The sequence below is a fragment of the Ranitomeya imitator genome, chromosome 5 (assembly GCF_032444005.1).
Source record: "Ranitomeya imitator isolate aRanImi1 chromosome 5, aRanImi1.pri, whole genome shotgun sequence".
Lineage (NCBI taxonomy): Eukaryota > Metazoa > Chordata > Amphibia > Anura > Dendrobatidae > Ranitomeya > Ranitomeya imitator.
The window spans coordinates 25270660-25293055 of NC_091286.1; the positions used below are offsets into that span (position 1 = coordinate 25270660).

A 22396-nucleotide genomic window follows, 5' to 3' on the forward strand; every position below is an offset into this window, starting at 1 on the left:
AAAATGTACTCAGTTAATCTCGTTTTTTACTTGTCAAAGCACAAGTACTTTCCAATCTCTGCAAGACTTGTGCTGTAAATTTGTCTTGCAGAGGATAAATCCATTAGTCATTAAACTATTTGATAAGGGATAAAATATTGTATTAATGGATAATAAAAAAATATGTTCTAATAGAGATATTTATGGTGACCTCATGGTAGATGATCAAAGAACTTTGTATAACTGATAGTTTATATAATAAAATAGTTACCGTATATACTCGAGTATAAGCCGACCCGAGTATAAGCCGACCCCCCTAATTTTGCCACAAAAAACTGGGAAAACTTATTGACTCGAGTATAAGCCTAGGGTGGAAATGCAGCATTTACCGGTGAATTTCAAAAATAAAAATAGATCATTATTTCCCCATAGCTGTGCCATATAGTGCTCTGCACCGTTCATATTTCCCCATAGGTGTGAACCATATAGTGCTCTGCACCGTTCATTGTGCCCCCTAGCTGTGCCATATACGGTGCTCTGCACCGTTCATTGTGCCCCATAGATGTGCCATATACGGTGCTCTGCACCGTTCATTGTGCCCCATAGATGTGCCATATACGGTGCTCTGCACCGTTCACTGTGCCCCATAGCTGTGCCATATACGGTGCTCTGCACCGTTCACTGTGCCCCATAGCTGTGCCATATACGGTGCTCTGCACCGTTCACTGTGCCCCATAGCTGTGCCATATACGGTGCTCTGCACCGTTCACTGTGCCCCATAGCTGTGCTGTGCCATATACGGTGCTCTGCACCGTTCACTGTGTCCCATAGCTGTGCCATATACGGTGCTCTGCACCGTTCACTGTGTCCCATACATAGCTGTGCTGTGCCATATACGGTGCTCTGCACCGTTCACTGTGCCCCATAGCTGTGCTGTGCCATATACGGTGCTCTGCACCGTTCACTGTGCCCCATAGCTGTGCTGTGCCATATACGGTGCTCTGCACCGTTCACTGTGCCCCATAGCTGTGCTGTGCCATATACGGTGCTCTGCACCGTTCACTGTGCCCCATAGCTGTGCTGTGCCATATACGGTGCTCTGCACCGTTCACTGTGCCCCATAGATGTGCCATATACGGTGCTCTGCACCGTTCACTGTGCCCCATAGCTGTGCTGTGCCATATACGGTGCTCTGCACCGTTCACTGTGCCCCATAGCTGTGCTGTGCCATATACGGTGCTCTGCACCGTTCACTGTGCCCCATAGCTGTGCTGTGCCATATACGGTGCTCTGCACCGTTCACTGTGCCCCATAGATGTTCCACATAAATTTGTGCCGCCGCTGCCGCAATAAAGAAAAAAAAACACATACTCACCTCCCTTGATTGCAGCTCCCGGCGTCTCGTTCCGGCGCCTCCATCTTCCCGGCGTCTCTGCTCTGACTGATCAGGCAGAGGGCGCCGCGCACACTATATGCGTCATCGCGCCCTCTGCCTGATCAGTCAGAGAGCAGAGACGCCGGGAAGATGGAGGCGCCGGCCGGGAAGATGGATCGACGCCCGGCGGCTGGAACGAGGACAGGTGAATATGCTATACTCACCTAGTCCTGGCGATCCTCGCGCTGTCCCCTCCTGTCTTCGGTGCCGCAGCTTCTTTCTCTATCAGCGGTCACCGGCACCGCTGATTAGAGAAATGAATAAGCGGCTCCGCCCCTATGGGAGGTGGAGCCGCTTATTCATTTCTGTAATGAGCGGTCCCACGTGACCGCTGAAGAGAGGAAGAAGCTGCAGCGCCGAAGCCCGTGGGACGGCAGGGACAGCGCGAGGATCGCTGGGACTAGGTAAGTATACCCCAGCGCCCTCAGCCCCTCACCTGCCGACCCCACCGCTACCGTGACTCGAGTATAAGCCGAGGGGGGCACTTTCAGCCCAAAAATTTGGGCTGAAAATCTCGGCTTATACTCGAGTATATACGGTAATTAAGGTTTTAAAAATGTTCCTAAAACATCACCTTTCATGGCCACTCAGCTGTATGGGGGAATTATATGTGCAGAAATACTGTATATGCTCTTAAAAATATGCCAACCTGTTCCTGTGCTGGTTTAGAGACTCAATGATATTCTCTGATCTTCTGCCAGCTTGTTCTTAACTATACAAATCCAAATAGAAAACAAGCAAATGCCCAAAAATATCATTATCAACTTTATTATCACAAAAAGACTAAAATAGTACACAGAGATGCAATACAAAAAAGGACTCTCCAATTAATTTCCAAAATGAGCAGCTTGTTCCTCAAATATTTTCTACAAACCCCCATTGTAGAAGCTGCACGTGAAACGCGCGTCGGGGACCCGGACAACCCAATCAGGTCGTACACCACCATCTTTTTGTACATCTTTATATATATGTATATGCCGTCTCATGGATACTTTGAGTGCTTAGTACGTTTGGAGCGCTAATGGCATTTATCCTTATTTTAGTCTTTTTGTGATAATAAAGTTGATAATTTTATTTTTGGGCATTTGCTTCTGTTTTCTATTTGGATTTGTATGGTTCTGGGAAGCGTCTAAGATAAGCCTGCTAGTTGTTCTTAACTATATTAGTCGGTGTATGGTAAACATTTTATAAACATTTTAATTGTAAGGCCGAACAACTTCGGGATTGTAATAGTAAGACTAATTAGATGCATAATTTTCTCTGATCGTTTAGCAGCTTAGAATTTTTAAATTTTGTTGGGCAGATACATAGATGACATTTTAATTGTATGATATGATTTATATTGCAATGAGAATGTTTGTTTTTCATAGGGTAATTCAATAGTCACTTTAATCACAAGTGTGGGCACTATGGAACAATGGTGTATAAAAACCATGTGTTCTAGTCTAGTTATCCTTAAAGATCTTTTAGTAGTTAATCCTTGAATAATTTGAATTATAATGAAAATGTATTCAGTTAATCTCATTTTTTACTTGTCAAAGCACAAGTACTTTCCAATCTCTGCAAGACTTGTGCTGAAAATTTGTCTTGCAGAGGATAAATCCATTAGTCATTAAACTATTTGATAAGGGATAAAATATTGTATTAATAGATAATAAAAAATTATGTTCTAATTTATGGTGACCTCATGGTAGATGATCAAACAACTTTGTATAAGGGATGATTTATATAATAAAATAGTTAATTAAGGTTTTAAAAATGTTCCTAAAACTACTCCTTTCATAGCCACTCAGCTGTATGGGGGAAATATATGTGCAGAAATACTGTATATGCTCTTAAATATATGCCAACCTATTCCTGTGCTGGTTTAGAGACACAATTATATTCTCTGATTTTCTGCCAGCTTGTCCTTGACTATATTAGTTGGTGTATGGTAAGCGGGTCATAACAATTTTAAGTGTAAGGCTGAAAAACTTTGAGATTATAGTAATGGATAATGTATTGTAAGCAACTGCTTTATGATGACCTCTTAGTAGCTGATTAATCCTTCCGTAAATTTTGTATAAAGAGAGTTTATAAAACAGTTATCTTTAAGGTTTTAAAAACGCCCCTTAAAACCCCATCTGCTGTGACGCCATCATCAGTGATATTATACAACTTACTGTATATTTCTCCTTTTAAAAACTCTTCAGGATATAATGGATGTGGTGGTGGGACAAGAGCATTGGAGCAATCTCTGCAAGACGTGCTGTAAGTTAGTCTTGCAGGGTATAAATCATGTCAGTCATCAAGCTATTTGATAAAGGCGGTCATATTGCAGTCATGGATAATGTTGAGCCTTCCGATACTGAAATATCGGGTATCGACCGATATTCGCTGTATCGGTGTTCCGATACTGAGTTCCAATACTTTTAAAATATCGAATACCGGAATCGGAAGTTCCCATAATGCAATGAGCCAGTTTGATTTTATTCAGCCAATGAGGATCCTAAGAAGTGTGGGCACATCCTGTTAGGCATGTTAACTATTGGCATGGCTGTGATTGGCTGCTGAAATGATGTCATGATGCGCTATAAAAGCCGCCACCATTTTGGGTTCACTCTGCTGTGAATTTACTTAGGGACAGGACGCTGCTGTTCTGACTCCGAGGGACAGTTTGAGCTAGCGATTTGCTTTATTGTGCTTTACCCAGGCTACTTTAGCAACCTCTGTGTGATAAGCTTTCTTTTGCCTTGCAGCGCTGTTCACGGCTGTCTGCGAGGTCCTCTGTGTGTGAGTGCAGCTCACGCTGTAGTGTGTTCTGCAGCCACCTCCGGTTGTAGTCCGCTCAGCGTGCATCACTGCCTCATACCTTGTCCTTTTTTGCATTAGTGCTGCTCAATTTTCCTGATTTCTCCTATTAGTGTGGTTCCATCCATATCCAGCTAGATTGCTTGCAAACACTATATAGGAGTAGATAGAGGAGCCTTTCTGCTGGCTTGTGCCCTGCAGCCCCAGCCAGATTAGTATTAGCCTATTTTTTGAAGCCTCATCTATTGCATTGTAGGTTACCTTCCTGCATTGTAATAGCTACAAAAAGTTTATGATACTATCGGTTTTATATTTTTGGGCACATCCAGTGTCTTTTTGTGAAAAAGGAAATAAAGTTCACCAAACACTCCACTTTACAGTTGTGTAGGCCACATTAGCTCATAATAAAGTCTAGTCCACACTTTATAAAATTAGTGTTTCTTATACCTGTTAGCAGCTGTTCAGGAATAAGCACACTAAGCCCTTAGTACTTTTCTGCCTATCTTTATCAGTCTACCAAGATGAAGAAGGCAGAGAGTAAGGCACGTGGTCGTGGGCGTGTAGTTTCTGCAGGGAGAGGACGTGGGATTTCTGTGCGGGCACCAGTGACTCGGCATCCCCCAGTTTTACCAGGGACAGTCCTTTATGCGCAGCTTTGTAGAAGCTCGCCGTAGCCCAATACTGCGGGAGGACCAAATTGAAGCCGTTGTCGGATGGATGGCAGCTAACTCATCGACTTCAATTAGTTCCAGATCCTCTCAGGTCCTGAGCACTGAAGAGCACCCATCTGTCTCTTCACCACTTGTGAAATTGCCCAGGCAGTCAGAGAGCCCTGGACAGGAGCCATCTCTACTTCTGTTCTCACTCTCTTGGCTTGAAAAGAAGGGGCCAGCCAAGCAGCATTCGAGAAACTGAAGAAGAGGTAGTATGCAGTGATGCACAACAGATTTGTCTCTCAGAATCTGAAGAGGCGGGTGGGCCAGTGCCTATGGTCAGCACACCTCAGAACGCATCTGATGATGAGACTCAGGTGCAACTTTCTGGTGCGTACTGTGCTGTCGAGTCTACCCAGGAAGCAGTTGTTTGAACAGAGTAGTGTAGATGATGAGGTCCTTGGCCCATCATGGCGTGAGGTACAGGAAGGTGGTGGGAGCAGCTCTGAGGAAGAGATTCCCCGAATGGCCAAAAAAGGAGGGAGAGGGAGGGGGAAGACTCGGTTGCATGTAGCCTCAACTTCGACACCCATTAGGAGCATGCATCTTCCAAAACCCAAAACGGGCGCTCCCAAGACTTGCAGTGCCTGGTCCTTTTTTGGCCCAGTTGCAGATGACATTTGCTTTGTCAAATGCAAGCTGTGTAATCAGAAAGTGAAAAGAGGGAAAAGTGTCAGCAACCTCGATACCACAAATATGTGGCACGTGGTGGAGTTGCAAAGACACACTGAAGACCTAGGCCAACCTACAGTGCCACCTACCACCTCTTTAGCTCATGTTGTAGCCTCTTCCTCCAGCTCACACACAGCTGGTTCGGCTTCCTCACAGGATCACCATGGAAGAACCTCTGGCACTGTTGTACAGAGACACAGTGCCATTCCACCCACAGCACCACGTTCCTTGTCATCCTCACACTCCCAGGCCAGTCTACAGCCATCGGTAGCACAGGCATGGGAGAAAAGGTGCCCATACTCTGCAAACTACCCACGAGCACAGGCTCTGAATGCTGGCATTGCAAAACTACTGTCCCTTGAAATGCTATCATTCAGGCTGGTGGAGACTGACCCCTTCCGTAACTTCATGGCATTGGCCGTCCCACAATACAACATGCCCAGCCGCTTTTATTTAAACAGACAAGCCGTCCCTGCCCTGCAAAAGCATGTGGAGGGAAAAATGAAACATGCGCTACTAAACTCCGTTAGTAGCAAGGTCCACCTGACCACCGATGCGTGGACCAGTAAGCATGGACCAGTAAGCATGGACAGGAACGATACCTTTCCCTCACTGCCCATTGGGTAAATGTTGTGGAGCCGGGTACAGATCTTGAGAGTGGCGCTGTATGTGTTCTGCCAACTCCAAGGATTGCAGGTATCCAGTCTGCTGAGGTTTACCTCACATTCCTTTAGGATAGGAGCGTCAACGGAGGCAGCAAGATCTGGTCTCCTGGATTCTGAGATAATGCAATTGAGCAGATGGGAATCGGGTAGATTTAAACTTTATGTGCGGCATGATCTATACGATAATTAACTTTGAGTTTGTTTTCAGGTCCCAAGGTTGTCTGGATTATGGGACATTCCTATGTGTTTTGGGCGCAGAAGAGGGCCAGCCAACGTTCGTACTCTGAGAACCTTTCGTTCAGCCAGGAAATTGTGTACGTTTTTTGGCACAGCATTCGAGGCATGTCTTGGGATAAACTAGTTTTGGAATTTAACAGATGTTTTAGTAAATTCCCTTATCCAGACTTGGTCATTTTGCATTTAGCAGGAAATGATCTCGGGAAAATCAAAACTCTTGATTTAATTTCTATTTTGAGATCTGACATAATTTGTCTCAAGCAGTCTTTTCCCTGCACTTTTGTTTTTTCGGAGATCATTCCAAGGTTGCTATGGAGCAAAGGGAAACTCTCCTTTTTGGAAAAGATACGGAAAAGGGTTAACAGAGAGATGTCTAAATTTCTCCCTATGATTAATAGCTTTTCTTTTAGACACAAAGACCTGGAGGGTGTTTTGCCTGGGCTTTATAGAAACAATTTAATTCATCTTTCAGATATAAGCTTAGACATATTTAATTTAAAACTGCAGACAATGGTGGAAAAATGGCTGTGGTATAATGGGGGGACCATGTCTCTTTGAGCCCTGGCGTTTGGAAAATTGCCCTTATTGGGTGGATTGGTTCTTTACCGTGGTTTTACTGTTGGTTAATTTAAGAGTTATTTTAAGGTAAATAAAACTGGTTTGTTATTGAATTTCAAGTAACTCAAAAATAAATGACACGGCCATTCGTTCCAAACATTGTCTGGTTTGTTTATTTACTTGTACGAATGGGCCTTGTGTGGCCATGACACAACTGAGTCAACATGAAGGAACATGACTGAAACTCATAGTTTGGAGAAGTAGAAATGGAGGAGTTGATAGAGAAGTCTTGATCCTCATGGGCATAAGTGTAAGGCTACGTTCACATTTGCGTTGCGTCGGGTGCAACCGCGGCGACGCATGCGTCATGCGCCCCTATATTTAACCCCTTCATGACCTTGGGATTTTTCATTTTTCCGTGTTCGTTTTTCACTCCCCTCCTTCCCAGAGCCATAACTTTTTTATTTTTCCGTCAATTTGGCCATGTGAGGGCTTATTTTTTGCGGGACGAGTTGTACTTTAGAACGACATCATTGGTTTTAGCAAAAAAAATTCCAAGTGCAGTGAAATTGCAAAAAAGTGCAATCCCACACTTGTTTTTTGTTTGGCTTTTTTGCTAGGTTCACTAAATGCTAAAACTGACCTGCCATTATGATTCTCCAGGTCAGTACGAGTTCATAGACACCTAACATGACTAAAAATTCCAAACTTTGCTTTAAAAAAAATTGCGCCATTTTCTGATACTCGTAGCGTCTCCATTTTTCGTGATCTGGGGTCGGTTGAGGGCTTATTTTTTGCGTGCCGAGATGACGTTTTTAATGATAGCATTTCGGTGCAGATACGTTCTTTTGATCGCCCGTTATTGTATTTTAATGCAATGTCGCGGCGACCAAAAAAACGTAATTCTGGCGTTTTGAATTTTTTTCCCGCTACGCAGTTTAACGATCAGGTTAATGCTTTTTTTTAGTTGATAGATCGGGCGATTCTGAGCGCGGCGATACCAAATATGCGTAGATTTTATATTTTTTTATTGATTTATTTTGATTGGGGCGAAAGGGGGGTGATTTAAACTTTTATATATTTTTTTTTAAACATTTTTTTCAACTTTTTTTTTTTTTTTACTTTTGCCATGCTTCAATAGCCTCCATGGGAGGCTAGAAGCAGGCACAACTCGATCGCCTCTGCTACATAGCAGCGATCTGCTGTTTACTGCTATGTAGCAGAAATGGAGGTGTGCTGTGAGCGCCGACCACAAGGTGGCGCTCACAGCCACTGGCGATCAGTAACCATAGAGGTCTCAAGGACCTCTATGGTTACAATGGAGACGCATCGCCGACCCCCGATCATGTGACGGGGGTCGGCGATGACGTCATTTCCGGCCGCCCGGCCGGAAGCGGTAGTTAAATGCCGCTGTCTGCGTTTGACAGCGGCATTTAACTAGTTAATAGGTGCGGGCAGATCGCGATTCTGCCTGCGCCTATTACGGGCACATGTCAGCTGTTCAAAACAGCTGACATGTCCCGGCTTTGATGCGGGCTCACCGCGGAGCCCTGCGTCAAAGCAGGGGATCTGACCTCGGACGTACTATCCCGTCCTAGGTCAGATAGGGGTTAACATGGGGGGCGCATGGACATGTGTTGTGCTGCGTTTTGTGACGCATGCGGTTTTTTTGTCGCAAGCGTTAGGGCGCAGAGGACGCAGCAAGTTGCATTTTTTTTCGTCCAACATTCGGCAAAAAAGGACGCATGTGTCACAAAACTGCGTTTTAGCGTGCGTTTTGGTGCGTTTTTGTTTGCGTTGTGCGTTGCGTCTCCGACGCAACATCACACAACGCAACATCACACAACGCAAATGTGAACGTAGCCTAACAAGTGAATATTAATAGTATTTGTTACTTGTCCCAAGTCTATCTGCAGGATTTTTTCTGAGCAGCTCAGTAATGAGGTTCTGCGCATCGGGGGGGAGGAGCGAAATCATAATCCCAAATTATGTCTCCTGTAATACAGAAAATGACAGAAAATACAAAAAATAAAACCTCTACTGGACTGTAAAATAAGGCAAAGGAAATAAACCAATGTAACCAATAACAGCAATGGTCAGATTATTCTTACCATTGGTAACGCTTTCATAAAGCTCAGTTAGGGAATCTCCATCAAATGGCACGAATCCCATGAGAAGTTCATGTAAGATGGTCCCTAATGACCACCAGTCAACGGGTCTTCCATATCCTTCTTTCAGGATGAGCTCTGGGGCGAAGTAATACGGGGTCCCACATATCTGGAAACCGACAGAAGAAAAAGATGAGATTAATAAAATGTTTATCATGCCAAGTTTTCGCCATAAACACACAATGACAGAAGATAAAATATCAGTGGATAAGTTCTCTAGAAATGAAGAACATAGAGAAGAGACAATAGTGTGATGAGATTTGTAAAGAGCAAGCTGAGTTCCTGTAAGTGCTACCAACCTCATGGTCCATGAACTCTCTGGTGATATCCTCCACTAATTCCTTGTAGATGTTGGTTTTTGGTATCTTGATACCAACTTTTGAAAGCCCGAAGTGGGTAACTTTAATGTGTCTAGCATGTGTGTGTAATCAGGTGGCTGTGAAAGAGAAGATTCTTTCAGCCTCACAGTCCGTGATAATAAGTGATTACTTCCCCTCTTTATTATAGTAAGGGGCACTTACTTTTCCAGCTTCAGGTCTCTTTGCACCACACCATAGCTATGGAGGTATTCTACAGCAAGAACCGCTTCTGCAAAGTACAAGCGGGCCAAGGGGACAGATAGAGGACCCATGGTGTTTATAAGGGTCTCACAGTTTCCACCTATAGAAGAAAGAAAATATGACCAGTGAGGGGTTTATACAGCAGATCACCACAATATATGATAAGTCAGTGGAGACATTGGGACAAGAGATAATATATATGCAGATATAATGTATAGTGCACATTATATTAGACTGAATTAATGGAGAAATGTCATCCATGTAACTAGCAACATAATGTGATGTCACATCTCGTCTAACTGACACGCTCAATGTGGACATACAAGGAGATCACTCCGACAGTAGTTTTAACAAAAATGACAGGCCCATAGCAAAAGTTCTAATTGCCCCTTCTTAAAAAAAAACCTTTCCCCAACCTATCACACATTGTTAGGTATCCCCACAGTTAATCCTCCGTTATACAGTTTCACCTTACACATACAGTGTAACACCTGTCAGTCTGATGCCCCACTTAGTATGGAACCAGTCACAGCCACCTACTCAGTATAATGGTGCCCACAGCTTCCCCCATTCAACATAATGTCCCTCACAGGCCCTCACACAATATAATGGCCTCCACAACTCCCCACTCAGTATGATGGCCCCACATTGAATTAAACAGAGTAAGGACCCCCACAACAGATGACTCATTATGAGGACCCCGACTCACTGTAGAGTCATTCACAGTCACCAACTCAATATGTGGACATACATAGTCCATAATAGCCCCTCACACAGCACACTATTCAATATTATTGGCCCATCCATCCCCACCTTTCAGGAATGATGGCCTCTGCAAACCCCACCTACTCAGTATAATGGTGCCCACAGCTTCCCCCATTCAACATAATGTCCCCCACAGGCCCTCACACAATATAATGGCCTCCACAACTCCCCACTCAGTATGATGGCCCCACATTGAATTAAACAGAATAAGGACCCCCACAACAGATCACTCATTATGAGGACCCCGACTCAGTGTAGAGTCATTCACAGTCACCAACTCAATATGTGGACATACATAGTCCATAATAGCCCCTCACACAGCACACTATTCAATATTATTGGCCCATCCATCCCCACCTTTCAGGAATGATGGCCTCTGCAAACCCCACTACTCAGTATTATGGCTCTCACCAGTCACACCTCTCAGTATTATGGCCCCCATAACCACTACTACTTAGTATTATGATTATGGCCACCACTAGCCTCACCACTCAGTATTATGGCCCCTACCAGACCCACCCCACTCAGTATTATGGCCCCTACCAGACCCACCCCACTCAGTATTATGGCCCCTACCAGACCCACCCCACTCAGTATTATGGCCCACAGTCCCACAAATTAGTGTTATGACCCCATCAATCCCTCCTGTGCAGTGTAAGTACTGAAACTACACTACAGGTATAAGTCAATATTGTGACGTCATCGCAGTGGCACTGCATGGAGTCTCGAACCCATCTGAGCAGGCTGAATCATGGATCAAGGAGCCTTTGGCTCTGACATTGTGATGACAGGTGAAGGAATTGGGTCCAGTGCCCCTGCACACAGATCAATGAATTTCCAGTCATTTTGGTAATAGATAACCTACAGTCAATGCTCTTGGGGGATGTAACCATCCTAATTATCCTAATGTTATAAGCGGTGAAGCGGCCCTTTTTGCTTTTTTTGGAGTATCCATGTTCCGCTTGGCCATTTTCTTCAAAGCAAAGATCTGGTGTGAGTCTTTATGGTGCACCAAGTAGACGGCCCTGGAGAGAAGGAGAATCCATGCTTTATAATGACTCTTTATTAAAAGAACATCTATAGAAATCATTATATAATTGTTTAAACTTACGTTTAATGCTAGAAGATCGGGTGTCACTAGAAATCCATAAGAGTACACTACATAGATCACCTATGGGAGGTCTGCAGAATGCCACGTCTGACGGACCCTCACCCAGGTCGCATTAGAGATGAGCAAATCTACCTAAATTATTCTTGGACAGATTCGCTGTATTTGCCCAGTAGATATGATTCGGTCCAAATAAGAGTTTGTCTAAATTGAAAGTGCTCCAATTGCTCCCTCCATACGCCAAGACATAATTAACCCCTTAGTGACAGCCAATACGTCTTTTAACTGACCTGAGACATTAGAAAATAGTATCCCCATACAGGTGACACTCCAGCAGCTGTCGGCTGTACACTATAGCTGACAACTTTCTGCATCAGCCACGATCAGTGTTTGCACCATCCAAATCTGTTTAACCCCTTAGATGCTGCTGTAAATAGTGACTACATCATTATATATAGTTAACAGTGTGGGGGCTTCCTCTTTATCCCAATTGGTGCCCTCAGATCATGATTTTGTGGTCCTGATGTTTGCCATGGTAATTCATGACCAAATAGCAGCATTAGCATCTGACGGCTGTTGTAACCTGTTCAGAAGTTAGAGGCATTTAGGTGTTAAACATACACATTTTCATTTCTGTCATACCACTTTGCATTAATTCCTGTAAAGCACCTGATGGGTTATTAAACTACCTGACAGCAGTTTTCGATATGTCAGGGGGTGCTGTTTTTAAAATGGTATCACGTTTGGGGGTTTCCCAATATATGAGACCCCTAAAGTCACTTCAAACATGGCTAAGTCCCTAAAAAAATAAATTTAGTCAATTTCCTTGAAAAAATGAAAAATTGCTGCTACATTTTTAAACCTCCTAAAATGCTAACAAAATAAAATAACATTTTACAAATGATGCTGATATAAGGCTGCTTTCACACATCAGGTTTTTGGTTTCAGGCACAATCCGGCAGTTTCAGGCACAATCTGGATCAGTTTTTTCTTACGCCTGATCCGTTTTTCCCCCATAGAGTTGTATTACTGCCGGATTGTGCCTCTCCTGCAACATTTTTTGTGTCCGGCAAAAAAGCCTGAAGAGACGTTTCCGGCAATAAACGCATGGAACTGATGTGTGAACGAACATTTCCGGTGACCGAATCAGTTTTTTACACACTAAGCATGCCCAGAAGCTTTTCTGGCATGGAAAAAAAAAATCTATCTCTCTCTCTCTCCTCTCTCTCTCTTTTAAAATAACCAATACATTACGTTCAACTTCACAATTGTGTTCCACTTGTTGTTGATTCTTCGCCAAAAATTTTCATTTGGTATCTTTAAGTTTGAAGCATGATATGTGGGGAAAGGTTGAAAAGTTCCAGGGAGCCGAATACTTTCGCAAGGCACTGTAAATAGGAAAGGGTTCTTTACAGTTAGAGCAATCAGAGACTATAACTGCTTTTATACAAGGGTTGGATGATTTCCTCACTACACATAGCATGGTGAGTTATAGGTAAATTAGTGACGAAATGTATACATGTAATTGGTGGATAAAAGTTGAACCTAACTGATCTAGGTCTTTTTTCAATTTGCGTAACTATTTAACAAAGTGTAGACTATTAACATTTATATGTCGGAAACCATTGTGCCCTATAAATGGTAACACTAACCCCTAGAATATATAAATTATTATATTACCAGGCCTTAGCGGGACAAGCGGCAGAAATAGAAAATAAGAAACAACACTGCATGTATGCAGAATCTCATACAGGCAAAGATGGGGATTTGCTGCAGAGATAAAGGGATATTCACGATAGAGATACAAGACTCACTGTAGACCTGAAATGACAAAGGCGCGAAGATTAGCATTAAGCCAAAAATAATAATTGCAGAAAAGAAAATAAGCATTACCCTCATTAACTTAGCCTGGAATTTCAGTACCTGTGAGGTGACAGGCAGGCACTGGACACAAGACGACACAATACTACCTGTAGACAAAAACTAGTTTTCCATCAAAGCAACCCAAACGCCCGGACACAAGGGAGACACTGTGGATGAATATTATATAACACCAATTTTTAAGAAAATTCAGCTTGACCTTTATTAAATTACTAAAATGCTTATAAATTCACAACTTGTATAATATGCAAATTGCCTCTTCTGAGAAAAAGAGGACTTAAACTCTATAGCGCCACCTGTTGGAAGTAGCGATCCTACAAGTCACAATCAACTCTTTAACGAGTCATGCAATATGACTTAGGATAAAAGCCAAATTAGTATCTCAATTCACAGACACAACTTGTATAAAACATAAACATTAACTAGTTTTATTCTGACTTATAGAGACAATAAAACCCAGTGCACTATTCGTGCAAGAGTCAAAATCGGTTTCCAAAACATCATCTCTGCGTCGTTGAAGAGGTCGTCTTAAGAAAGATAGCCACAGTCTCTATGTCCTATGTGGACATCATCATTAGAGGGACTGTTGGGCTATCAGCCAGAGAGGGAATCCAGTGAGTGTCTATGCGGATGTCGTGGTGAAGTAATCCAAGACACGTATGGCTTGTGCAACCTCAAAGAATGTAGGACATAGAACTATGACCAAATAAGATTAAAGAAACACAAAAAAAATCAATGGGCCACAGAAAGGCTCCAGGCCACTCCATACAGTGCTTCAGTAAGGCATCAATCCCTTCTCTTACACTACAGCACGCCACTTATTGCCTTTCCATCTTTTCCTCAAAATGTATGGATCAATTGGGAAACCCATCGGCTCGTGTGTTCATGGAGCAGCTCTTCTCTTCAGAAAGTAAACAGTTGGAGATTGCAGATAGATTTAATTGTCTGATTGAAGGATCTCTGAGTCCAGCCGATACTTATCCCCTGATTCTTTGTGAGTGTCCTGAATGGTTCCATAGTCCATGCTCTGCATCTGTAAGTGATATACTTCATTTGGGGCATTTTTGTCTCCTGTTTTTTTCACGCTTTCACATTCATTTTCAACATCAAAATCACTGTCCTGTAAAATTAATGAACTTTTATTTGTCAACATTAATGCTGTAGTATGTTGTTTCTCTTTTTGTTATCACAAACGATTACTTTAAAAGGGTCGTCCCAAAAATCTACATCACCTATCCACAATATAGGTCCAACAGCTGGAGTGCAGAGATCGGTGATCTCCATCAGAGAATGAATGAATGAAACAGCACCGTGCATGAGAGACTTGCAGGAGAGTCAGTATACCAAGTTCTTGCGACTGGTGGGGGTTGTCCCAGCTGTTGGACTTCCCCATGATCTGCCGCTTATCAGCTCTCTATGGTGAATGACGGATAAGTCTGACCAAAATCACTAACGACCTACTTACTGCCAAAGCTAATGGACAATACTCTGTACTCCTCCTTCTAGACCTGTCCTCTGCTTTCGACACAGTTGACCCCTGCCTCCTACTACAGATCTTCTCCTCCTTTGGCATCAAAGACCTCGCCCTATCCTGGATCTCCTTTTACCATTCCAATCGCACATTCAGCGTCTCCCACTCCCACACTACCTCCTCATCCCACCCTCTCTCTGTTGGAGTCCCCCAAGGCTCTGTTCTAGGATCCCTACTCTTCTCAATCTATACACTTGGCTTGGGACAACTCATAAAGTCCCATGGATTCCAGTACCACCTCTATGCTGATGACACTCAGATCTACCTCTCTGGCCCAGACGTCACCGCTCTGCTGTCCGGAATCCCATAGTGCCTATCAGCCATATCCTCCTTCTTCTATTCTCGCTTCCTCAAACTCAATGTGGACAAATTTGAACTCATCATCTTTCCTCCATCCCATAGATCTTCCTCACCTGACCTTTCTATCGCAATCAATGACGTCATTCGCTGCCTCGGAGTAACCTTCGACTCTGCCCTGTCCTTCAAACCGCACATCCAAGCTCTCTCCACCTCCTGTCGCCTCCAGCTCAAAAATATCTCCAGAATCCGTCCTTTCCTCAACCGTCAATCTACTAAAATGCTTGTGCATGCCCTCATCATCTCCCGCCTTGACTACTGCAACATCCTTTTCTACGGCCTGTCTGCTAACACCCTTGCACCTCTCCAGTCCATCCTTTACTCTGCTGCCCGACTAATTCATCTCTCCTCGCTACTCCTCTGCTTCCCCCCTCTGCAAATCTCTTCACTGGTTCCCATTCCCTCAGCGTATCCAGTTCAAATTACTATTACTGACCTACAAAGCCATCTACAACCTGTCTCCTCCATATATCTCTGAACTAATCTCCCGATATCTTCCCTCACATAATCTCCGGTCCTCCCAAGACCTCCTTCTCTCCTCCACACTTAATAGCTCCTCATCCAATCACCTCGAAGACTCCTCCAGAATATCCCCCATCCTCTGGAATTCTTTGCTCCAACACGTCCGACTATCAACCACATTCGGATCCTTCAGACGGAACCTGAAAACCTATCTCTTCAGGAAAGCCTACAGCCTGCACTAACCCTGCTTCCTCCTCACCACTACTGGAGCTACCGCCTCACCAACACCGGAGCTCCTGCAACCCTCAACCTACTGTCTCCATCCCCACCATCCTGTAGAATGTAAGCCCCCAAGGGCAGGGTCCTCGTCCATCTGTATCAGTCCGTCATTGTTAGTTTGTTTACTGTAAGTGATATCTGTAACTTGTATGTAACCCATTCTCATGTACAGCACCATGGAATCAATGGTGCTATAGAAATAAAAAATAATAAGTTTAGATTTTTGGACAACCTCTTTAACTGGTATGCAGATTTCTCTTAAATTCATTTATATTCTTACCTCTTCTTGTGCTTTGTGGTATTCATCAATGGCGTACTGATATTTCGAAACATTAAGACCAAAAAGTGCTGCCAACTGTCCCCCGAGGTAGTCACAAGCTGAAATGAGGAGTTAGAATACTCTGGAAAAGCATTCATAAAAATACACTTTAATAAATGTACGTTATGTCAGCTGAATTTTTCAATAAGTGTGAACATGGGTAGAAACACTATTTCTGGCCATCATATGACTTTTATTTGGCATTTTCACCAGCTTTCCCCTTCTGCATAGTAGCACTAATTTTCACTTGCCTCTGAGCTAGTGAGTGCAGACAACCTGCTATGATGTCCCCCATGCACAGCACACACAGACATGAGGGGTTCCTGCTCTCCTGTCTCTATGTAGCACATGTTCAGAAGCGCATGGGACATTACACAGCAGTGCTGAGCAGTGTATCTGTGAATCCAACTCGAGTGAAATTGAAATCTTATTTGAAAGCAGTAGTGCAATCTGTCTGTTTCACCCTGTCTATTCTATCACTTTTCTCCACTTGTCTCCATGGACTCCAATAGGCTGCTGTAATCTGATCACTCACTGAGCTTGCTAAAGACTGATTTTAGCAGTTTTTCAGAGTGAATGATGAGTTCAGGAGGGAGGAGAGGTCGCTCATTTCTATCAACTCTTACCACTCCCTTATGGCAGTACTGTGAACTTGTGTGATCTTATACCTTTGTATGATTATCACTTCTGGATCTTTGGCTTCGTCAACCAGCTGATCGCTTTGGAGCCGTGAGTCCGGACCCCAACTGAAGTGATATTATTGACCTATCCTAATTATAAGTCATTAATATTAAATTCCCGGAAAACATTTTATAATAAGCAAGCTAGGATTCAGGCTAATTTCAGATTTTTTTCCATCTGTTAAAAACGTGTGCGGGGTACATTCCCACGTTGTAGGTTTTTACAATGGAGTCCAATGGATGATTGGTGCCGCTTATTTTGTCCATCATCCAAAGGACACCATAGTAAAAAGAAAAAATCTTTCTTTGGAAGAAGCATTAGTTTTGATGAGAAGCTGATCTAAAAGACTTCTCCGTGATCATTTCCAATCTGGCTTGGAACAAAAAGTCACGAATTTCCCTGTAGTGCCGCCAGATGGAAAACCAAGGATTAGATATTTCTCATTGAAATCCTTAGAATGTAAGGACATGGTTTCTCTTCCAAAGGAAGATACTATATTTTTCGGACTATAGACGCACCATGCCATAAGACGCACCCCAAATTTGAGGTGAAAATTGCAGAAAAAAATATTTTTTTTATAAGATGGGGGTCCGTCTTAATGTCCGAATTTAAGATCTCTTACCTGAGGGCAGGCAGTGGCAGAGCAGGGTCACAGGACGCATGGTGGTGGCAGAGGTGAGGTGATGCTGAGCTGCGGTGGGCGGAACAGCGCGCACCTGAGCAGGGTCCCATCCTGCTTAGGTGGGCGACGCCATGGCCTGGTGTCCATGGGGAGGTTGCGACAGTGCTGTGGTGGCGGCAGATGTGCGGTCACTTCCTCAGGTGGCAGCTGCCAGGGTCCCTTCCACATTTGAGGTGATGCCACGGCGGTATTGAAGGAGAGCAGCAGAGCTGGGTGAGTCACGGTTTTCCCGGTGGCGGTGGCCATCTTCCTGTAACCGCGCGTGTGCAAATTCAGTACTTTGCTTCCCAGGGCTTCAGGAAAATGGCTGCGGGAGGCCGCGTTGCGCAGATGGAGATTGCAGCGGCCATTTTCCTGAAGCCGAGATCTCAATCTGCGAACTCGGCTTCAGGAAGATGGCCGCCACGATCTCAAACTGCGCATGCGCGGCCTCCCGCGGCCATTTTCCTGAAGCCCCAGGAAGCAGAAAACTCAATCTGCGCACGCGTGGCCTCAGGAAGATGGCCGCCGCCGCCGCCTCCGGGAAAGCCGTAACTCACCCAGCTCTGCTGCTCTCCTTCAATACCGGGCCGCGGCATCACCTCAAATGTGGAAGGGACCCTACTCACGCCGTACCGCTCACCGCGCCACATCATCCCGGCACCTCTGTCACCGCCATAATTCCGGTAAGCCTGCATTCCAACTATAAGACACACCCCCCATTTTCCTCACAATTTTGGGGGGCACAAAGTGCGTCTTATAGTCGGAAAAATATGGTACTTTCTTTGTAGCTTTGGATTAGTAGTGGGATGTTATGATGTTAGTTGCAGGGTAGGCCTGGACTAATTAGAATTTAAAATGATTTATTTGTCTATAATCTTCCCTTGTTTTTGCCTACTGGGTCATTTTCCACTGGTTGGGAAATATCATATCTTACTGACAACACTTATACCAGAAACATCACAGAAATATCTGTAATAACTTACTGAAAAAAGCGCTTGTTGCTATTCGAAGAATCCAAAATTGCACGTAAGTTCTCCAGCTCATCTGCTTCTGCCAACAAGCACATCAAAGAGTCAAGAAAGTCCAAGAGCAAGCTGTGTATGCTACGGGCAATGACTTAGTTTAGGTCACATTAAATAAAAAATATTCCGCTCTGCAACCAGTGATTGGCTATGTGGCATTTCTCATACTTTTCTGATTTGTGTTTTATTGAACCAAGTAGATGCTTCACCAAATACTCTTAGCCTTGGGGACAAGACCAAGTGTCTGATAATTGCAAGTCTAGCATTTTTTTGGACCAGCACCTTTCTCCAGAACAGCACTCTCAACTGGGGAAAAGTTGCTTTGAAAAGAGATCTAGCCACTAGTGCTGGGATAAGACTGGAGCACCAAGCCTCGCGGCTATTTGACAGCCACAACACATGCAGGGATATTGGAAAGTTAAATGGAAAGCCTGGGTGAGGAGTAGAATACATGTGAAAATGTCAACAAGAATAACAATTGTGTTCCACTTGTTGTTGATTCTTCACCAAAAATTTACATTTGGTATCTTTATGTTTGAAGCATGATATGTGGGAAAAGGTTGAAAAGTTCCAGGGAGCCGAATACTTTCGCAAGGCACTGTAGGTGTATCCATATAAATGGCCCACCCTGTAGATTCAGGTGTCCCTAGATGTAGGATGTGTAGAACTGTAGATCCCATCTGTGCAATGCACAAAGTAACTGCCTTGTTACAAGCACAACCATGTGAATATGAAAAGCCCTGTTAATAATGCATAGAGCACGCAGGGAAAAGGAAACGCAACAAACAAATACTACACTCATGAGGTCCTGTTAATGCTTGTTGCGCCCACCCCACCAGCTGAACCTCATACGTATAGTATATCCTACATTTTAACTTTTGGGACAATACGTATTTTTCGGACTAGAAAACATGCATTCCCCCCTCCCCCCCCCCCAAAAAAAAAAAAAAATCAATTTGAGAAAAAATTGGGGGATGCGTCTTAGAGTCCAAATCCCGGCTTACCAGGGGGTTGCGGAGTTGGTGCTATCTCCCTTACCAAGGGGATTTTGCAATTATTTTTTTTTTCAATTGTGTATTTTGATTTTTTGGAAATATCCTAAGAGTGATGGCAACCGAAAATCATACATGTCCTGCAGAAGATTGGAGAAGGGGCTTGTGTCATTGTGCGGTCAGAGACGTGACCAATATCGCTTTTAATAATTAGCTTCAAGGTGGAAATCGATACCGTGTCCACGTTACAAAAGTCAACCCTCTGGTGGTCTTCATCCTCCTCTTCTGTACTATACTCCTCCATGGTTTCTCCACTTGCGAAGTGGATTATCTTTCTGGGGACCTTCTCCACGTCGCCGAGCTCAACTTTTCCCTGGAGAGACGATGGACGTGTGAAGAAATGTTACATGACCCTCATACGTAGAGTCTATTGCACCGGAAAACTGGAGACGTTAACATTCAGCCTGAGATGTGAGATCTGTGTCCTTCTCCTGTGTATTATATTCCATCTGCTCCCAGCACCTCAAGACTGGAGTCAATGGCCGGATGGGAACGTTCGGTGTAACTCATCCACCCGCCCCGGGGATAACAAATACTCTTTGAGTAAACCAAACAGGATGAACAATCGGAGATCAGATATCGGGAAATTTTATCTCGAGAGTCCAGGACTTAACCCTCAGTATATTAAGTAGTCACATCGGACCCTTGATTACAGACCAGAGCTTCTAGAGGGCATAAGGACTTGTTCACATGTCGCAGATTGTCCACCCGCATTTGGGAACGGAAAATAGCGGATTTTAAGTATCAGAAAAGTCAGTGAGATTTCAAAAACCTTAAATAGGAGCATGAAGATTTAGTTATGGATGCACGCACATTTATTTTCCAGCATGTGTGAACATACCTTTAGGGGAGGGATAAAAATTATTTTTGTAGTTTAGTTTCATTAAACATTTTGCATCATTTTTTTATAGGCTTTTTGTTCAACTTTAAGGCCACGTTCACACTATCAGTATTTGCTCGGTATTTTACATCAGTATTCGTTAAACAAAACCAGGAGTGGAAGAGAAATCCAGAAGTGGTGAAGAGTTCCTATTATACTTTTCCTCTGATTGTTCCACTCCTGGTTTTGGCTACAAATATGGATGTAAAATACTGACCAAATATGAACGTGTGAACGTGGCCTGTAGAGGTCTATGGTCATAAATCAGCTGAGAGGAGCTCAGAAAAAGACACAATAAAAGAGTTAAACTTTACCATGTTGGACTCTCAGAACCAGCTCACTTACTGGTTCTTAGTTAACCCATTATGCAGCCACTAACGGAGACAGTAGAAAGTAAACTGCAAAATTTTTAATGAAACCCAATTACAAAAGTGATTTTTTTTTAGCCGAAAATTCTTTTGTTTACTTCCTAAAACAAAATTGTCACTAAAGGAAGACAACCCTTTTAAGGATAGTTTGTGGCTCGAAATGAAGATTGCAGTGTCGCTTTGTGACAGAGCATCTACTTCCCCAGATCACATGTGAAATGAAACCTTTCCAGATGCAATTCTTCATTGCTTCACATGTGATCTGGGGAAGTAGATGCTCTGTCACAAAGCGACACTGCAATCTTCATTTCGAGCCACAAACTATCCTTAAAAGGGTTGTCTTCCTTTAGTGACAATTTTGTTTTCGGAAGTAAACAAAAGAATTTTGAGCTAAAAATGAGCGAGGAAGAGGCAGCAATTCCCAAGGAATCTCCTACTGTCCCACGTGATGTCGGTACCATCCTAATAATATAGACATGTGGTGCACATAAACTGTCCCGTGACGCTACATACATGTAAAATACCAGGGAGGCCGGTGTAACTCACCAGAGCTTCCCCGTCTGCCATGTCCTCTGCCACCTTCTCTCCAGAAAACAAGAAAATCAAGAGTTACAAGTCACATAGTTCCTGTGCCGTCCTCCCGGGGGTGGGAAGAGGCAGGACGGAATATTGTCAGGACAAGGCTGGTAAATACAAGACATTGAGAGAAGTTTAGTGGAGACTGACAGATTGCAGACTTTAACTGTTTATTTTTAAAGGGCCAGAACCACTGGGTTGATACGGATGTGTGAACTTCAACTGAAAAATGTGCATCCGCAAACAAGTTGCCTTTTTTCTCTCTTTGTATACCTTTGAGGACCAACGGATATCATAAAGAGCGTTGTTATTCCTGGGATAGTTTTATCCTCCACATTTCCCTTCGAGGAACTTTTTTGACTTCCCATTCTACATCCATAAACATATGTATTTGGTCCCTCTGCAGCTATAATAGCTCCCGCTTTAAGGATTTCTACAAGGTTTTGGAGCTGACTTTTTTAAAATTTTTGTTCATTCACCCAGAAGAGCATTTGTGAGGTCAGACCCTGATGTTGTGGAGAGGCCGGGATCACAATCTCCATTGTTAGTGTTGGCTCTGTGCTGCCGCTCATGTTCTCCCCCCATGTCTGCATGGAGCTTGTGCACTGGGCAAAGTCATGGGGAACAGAAAAGGGCAACCTCCAAACTGTCCCCACAAAGCTGAAGATACAATT

The 22396-nt window shown here is 43.6% G+C and overlaps 2 protein-coding genes across 3 annotated transcripts; both read right to left on the minus strand.

Moving 5' to 3' along the window:
- Nucleotides 1-8423: 8423 nt before the first annotated feature.
- LOC138681165 (cAMP-dependent protein kinase catalytic subunit gamma-like) lies at nt 8424-12408 on the minus strand. Of its 2 annotated transcripts, XM_069768452.1 has the most exons (5): nt 11408-12408; nt 9739-9877; nt 9517-9653; nt 9161-9326; nt 8424-9044 (listed from the first exon to the last, which is right to left on the minus strand). In XM_069768452.1, exons 3-5 carry the CDS (start codon nt 9526-9528, stop codon nt 8983-8985), a joined length of 240 nt encoding a protein of 79 aa, XP_069624553.1. In that variant the 5' UTR covers nt 9529-9653; nt 9739-9877; nt 11408-12408; the 3' UTR covers nt 8424-8982. The 2 variants fall into 2 exon arrangements, with proteins under 2 accessions (XP_069624553.1, XP_069624552.1); XM_069768451.1 differs by lacking the exon at nt 11408-12408 and having other exon boundaries at nt 9739-11004.
- Nucleotides 12409-13712: 1304 nt separating this feature from the next.
- FAM177B (family with sequence similarity 177 member B) lies at nt 13713-21821 on the minus strand. The gene is made up of 5 exons (XM_069768453.1): nt 21693-21821; nt 20074-20211; nt 18808-18874; nt 16441-16538; nt 13713-14651 (listed from the first exon to the last, which is right to left on the minus strand). Exons 1-5 carry the CDS (start codon nt 21711-21713, stop codon nt 14469-14471), a joined length of 507 nt encoding a protein of 168 aa, XP_069624554.1. The 5' UTR covers nt 21714-21821; the 3' UTR covers nt 13713-14468.
- Between the last annotated feature and the right edge of the window lie 575 nt (nt 21822-22396).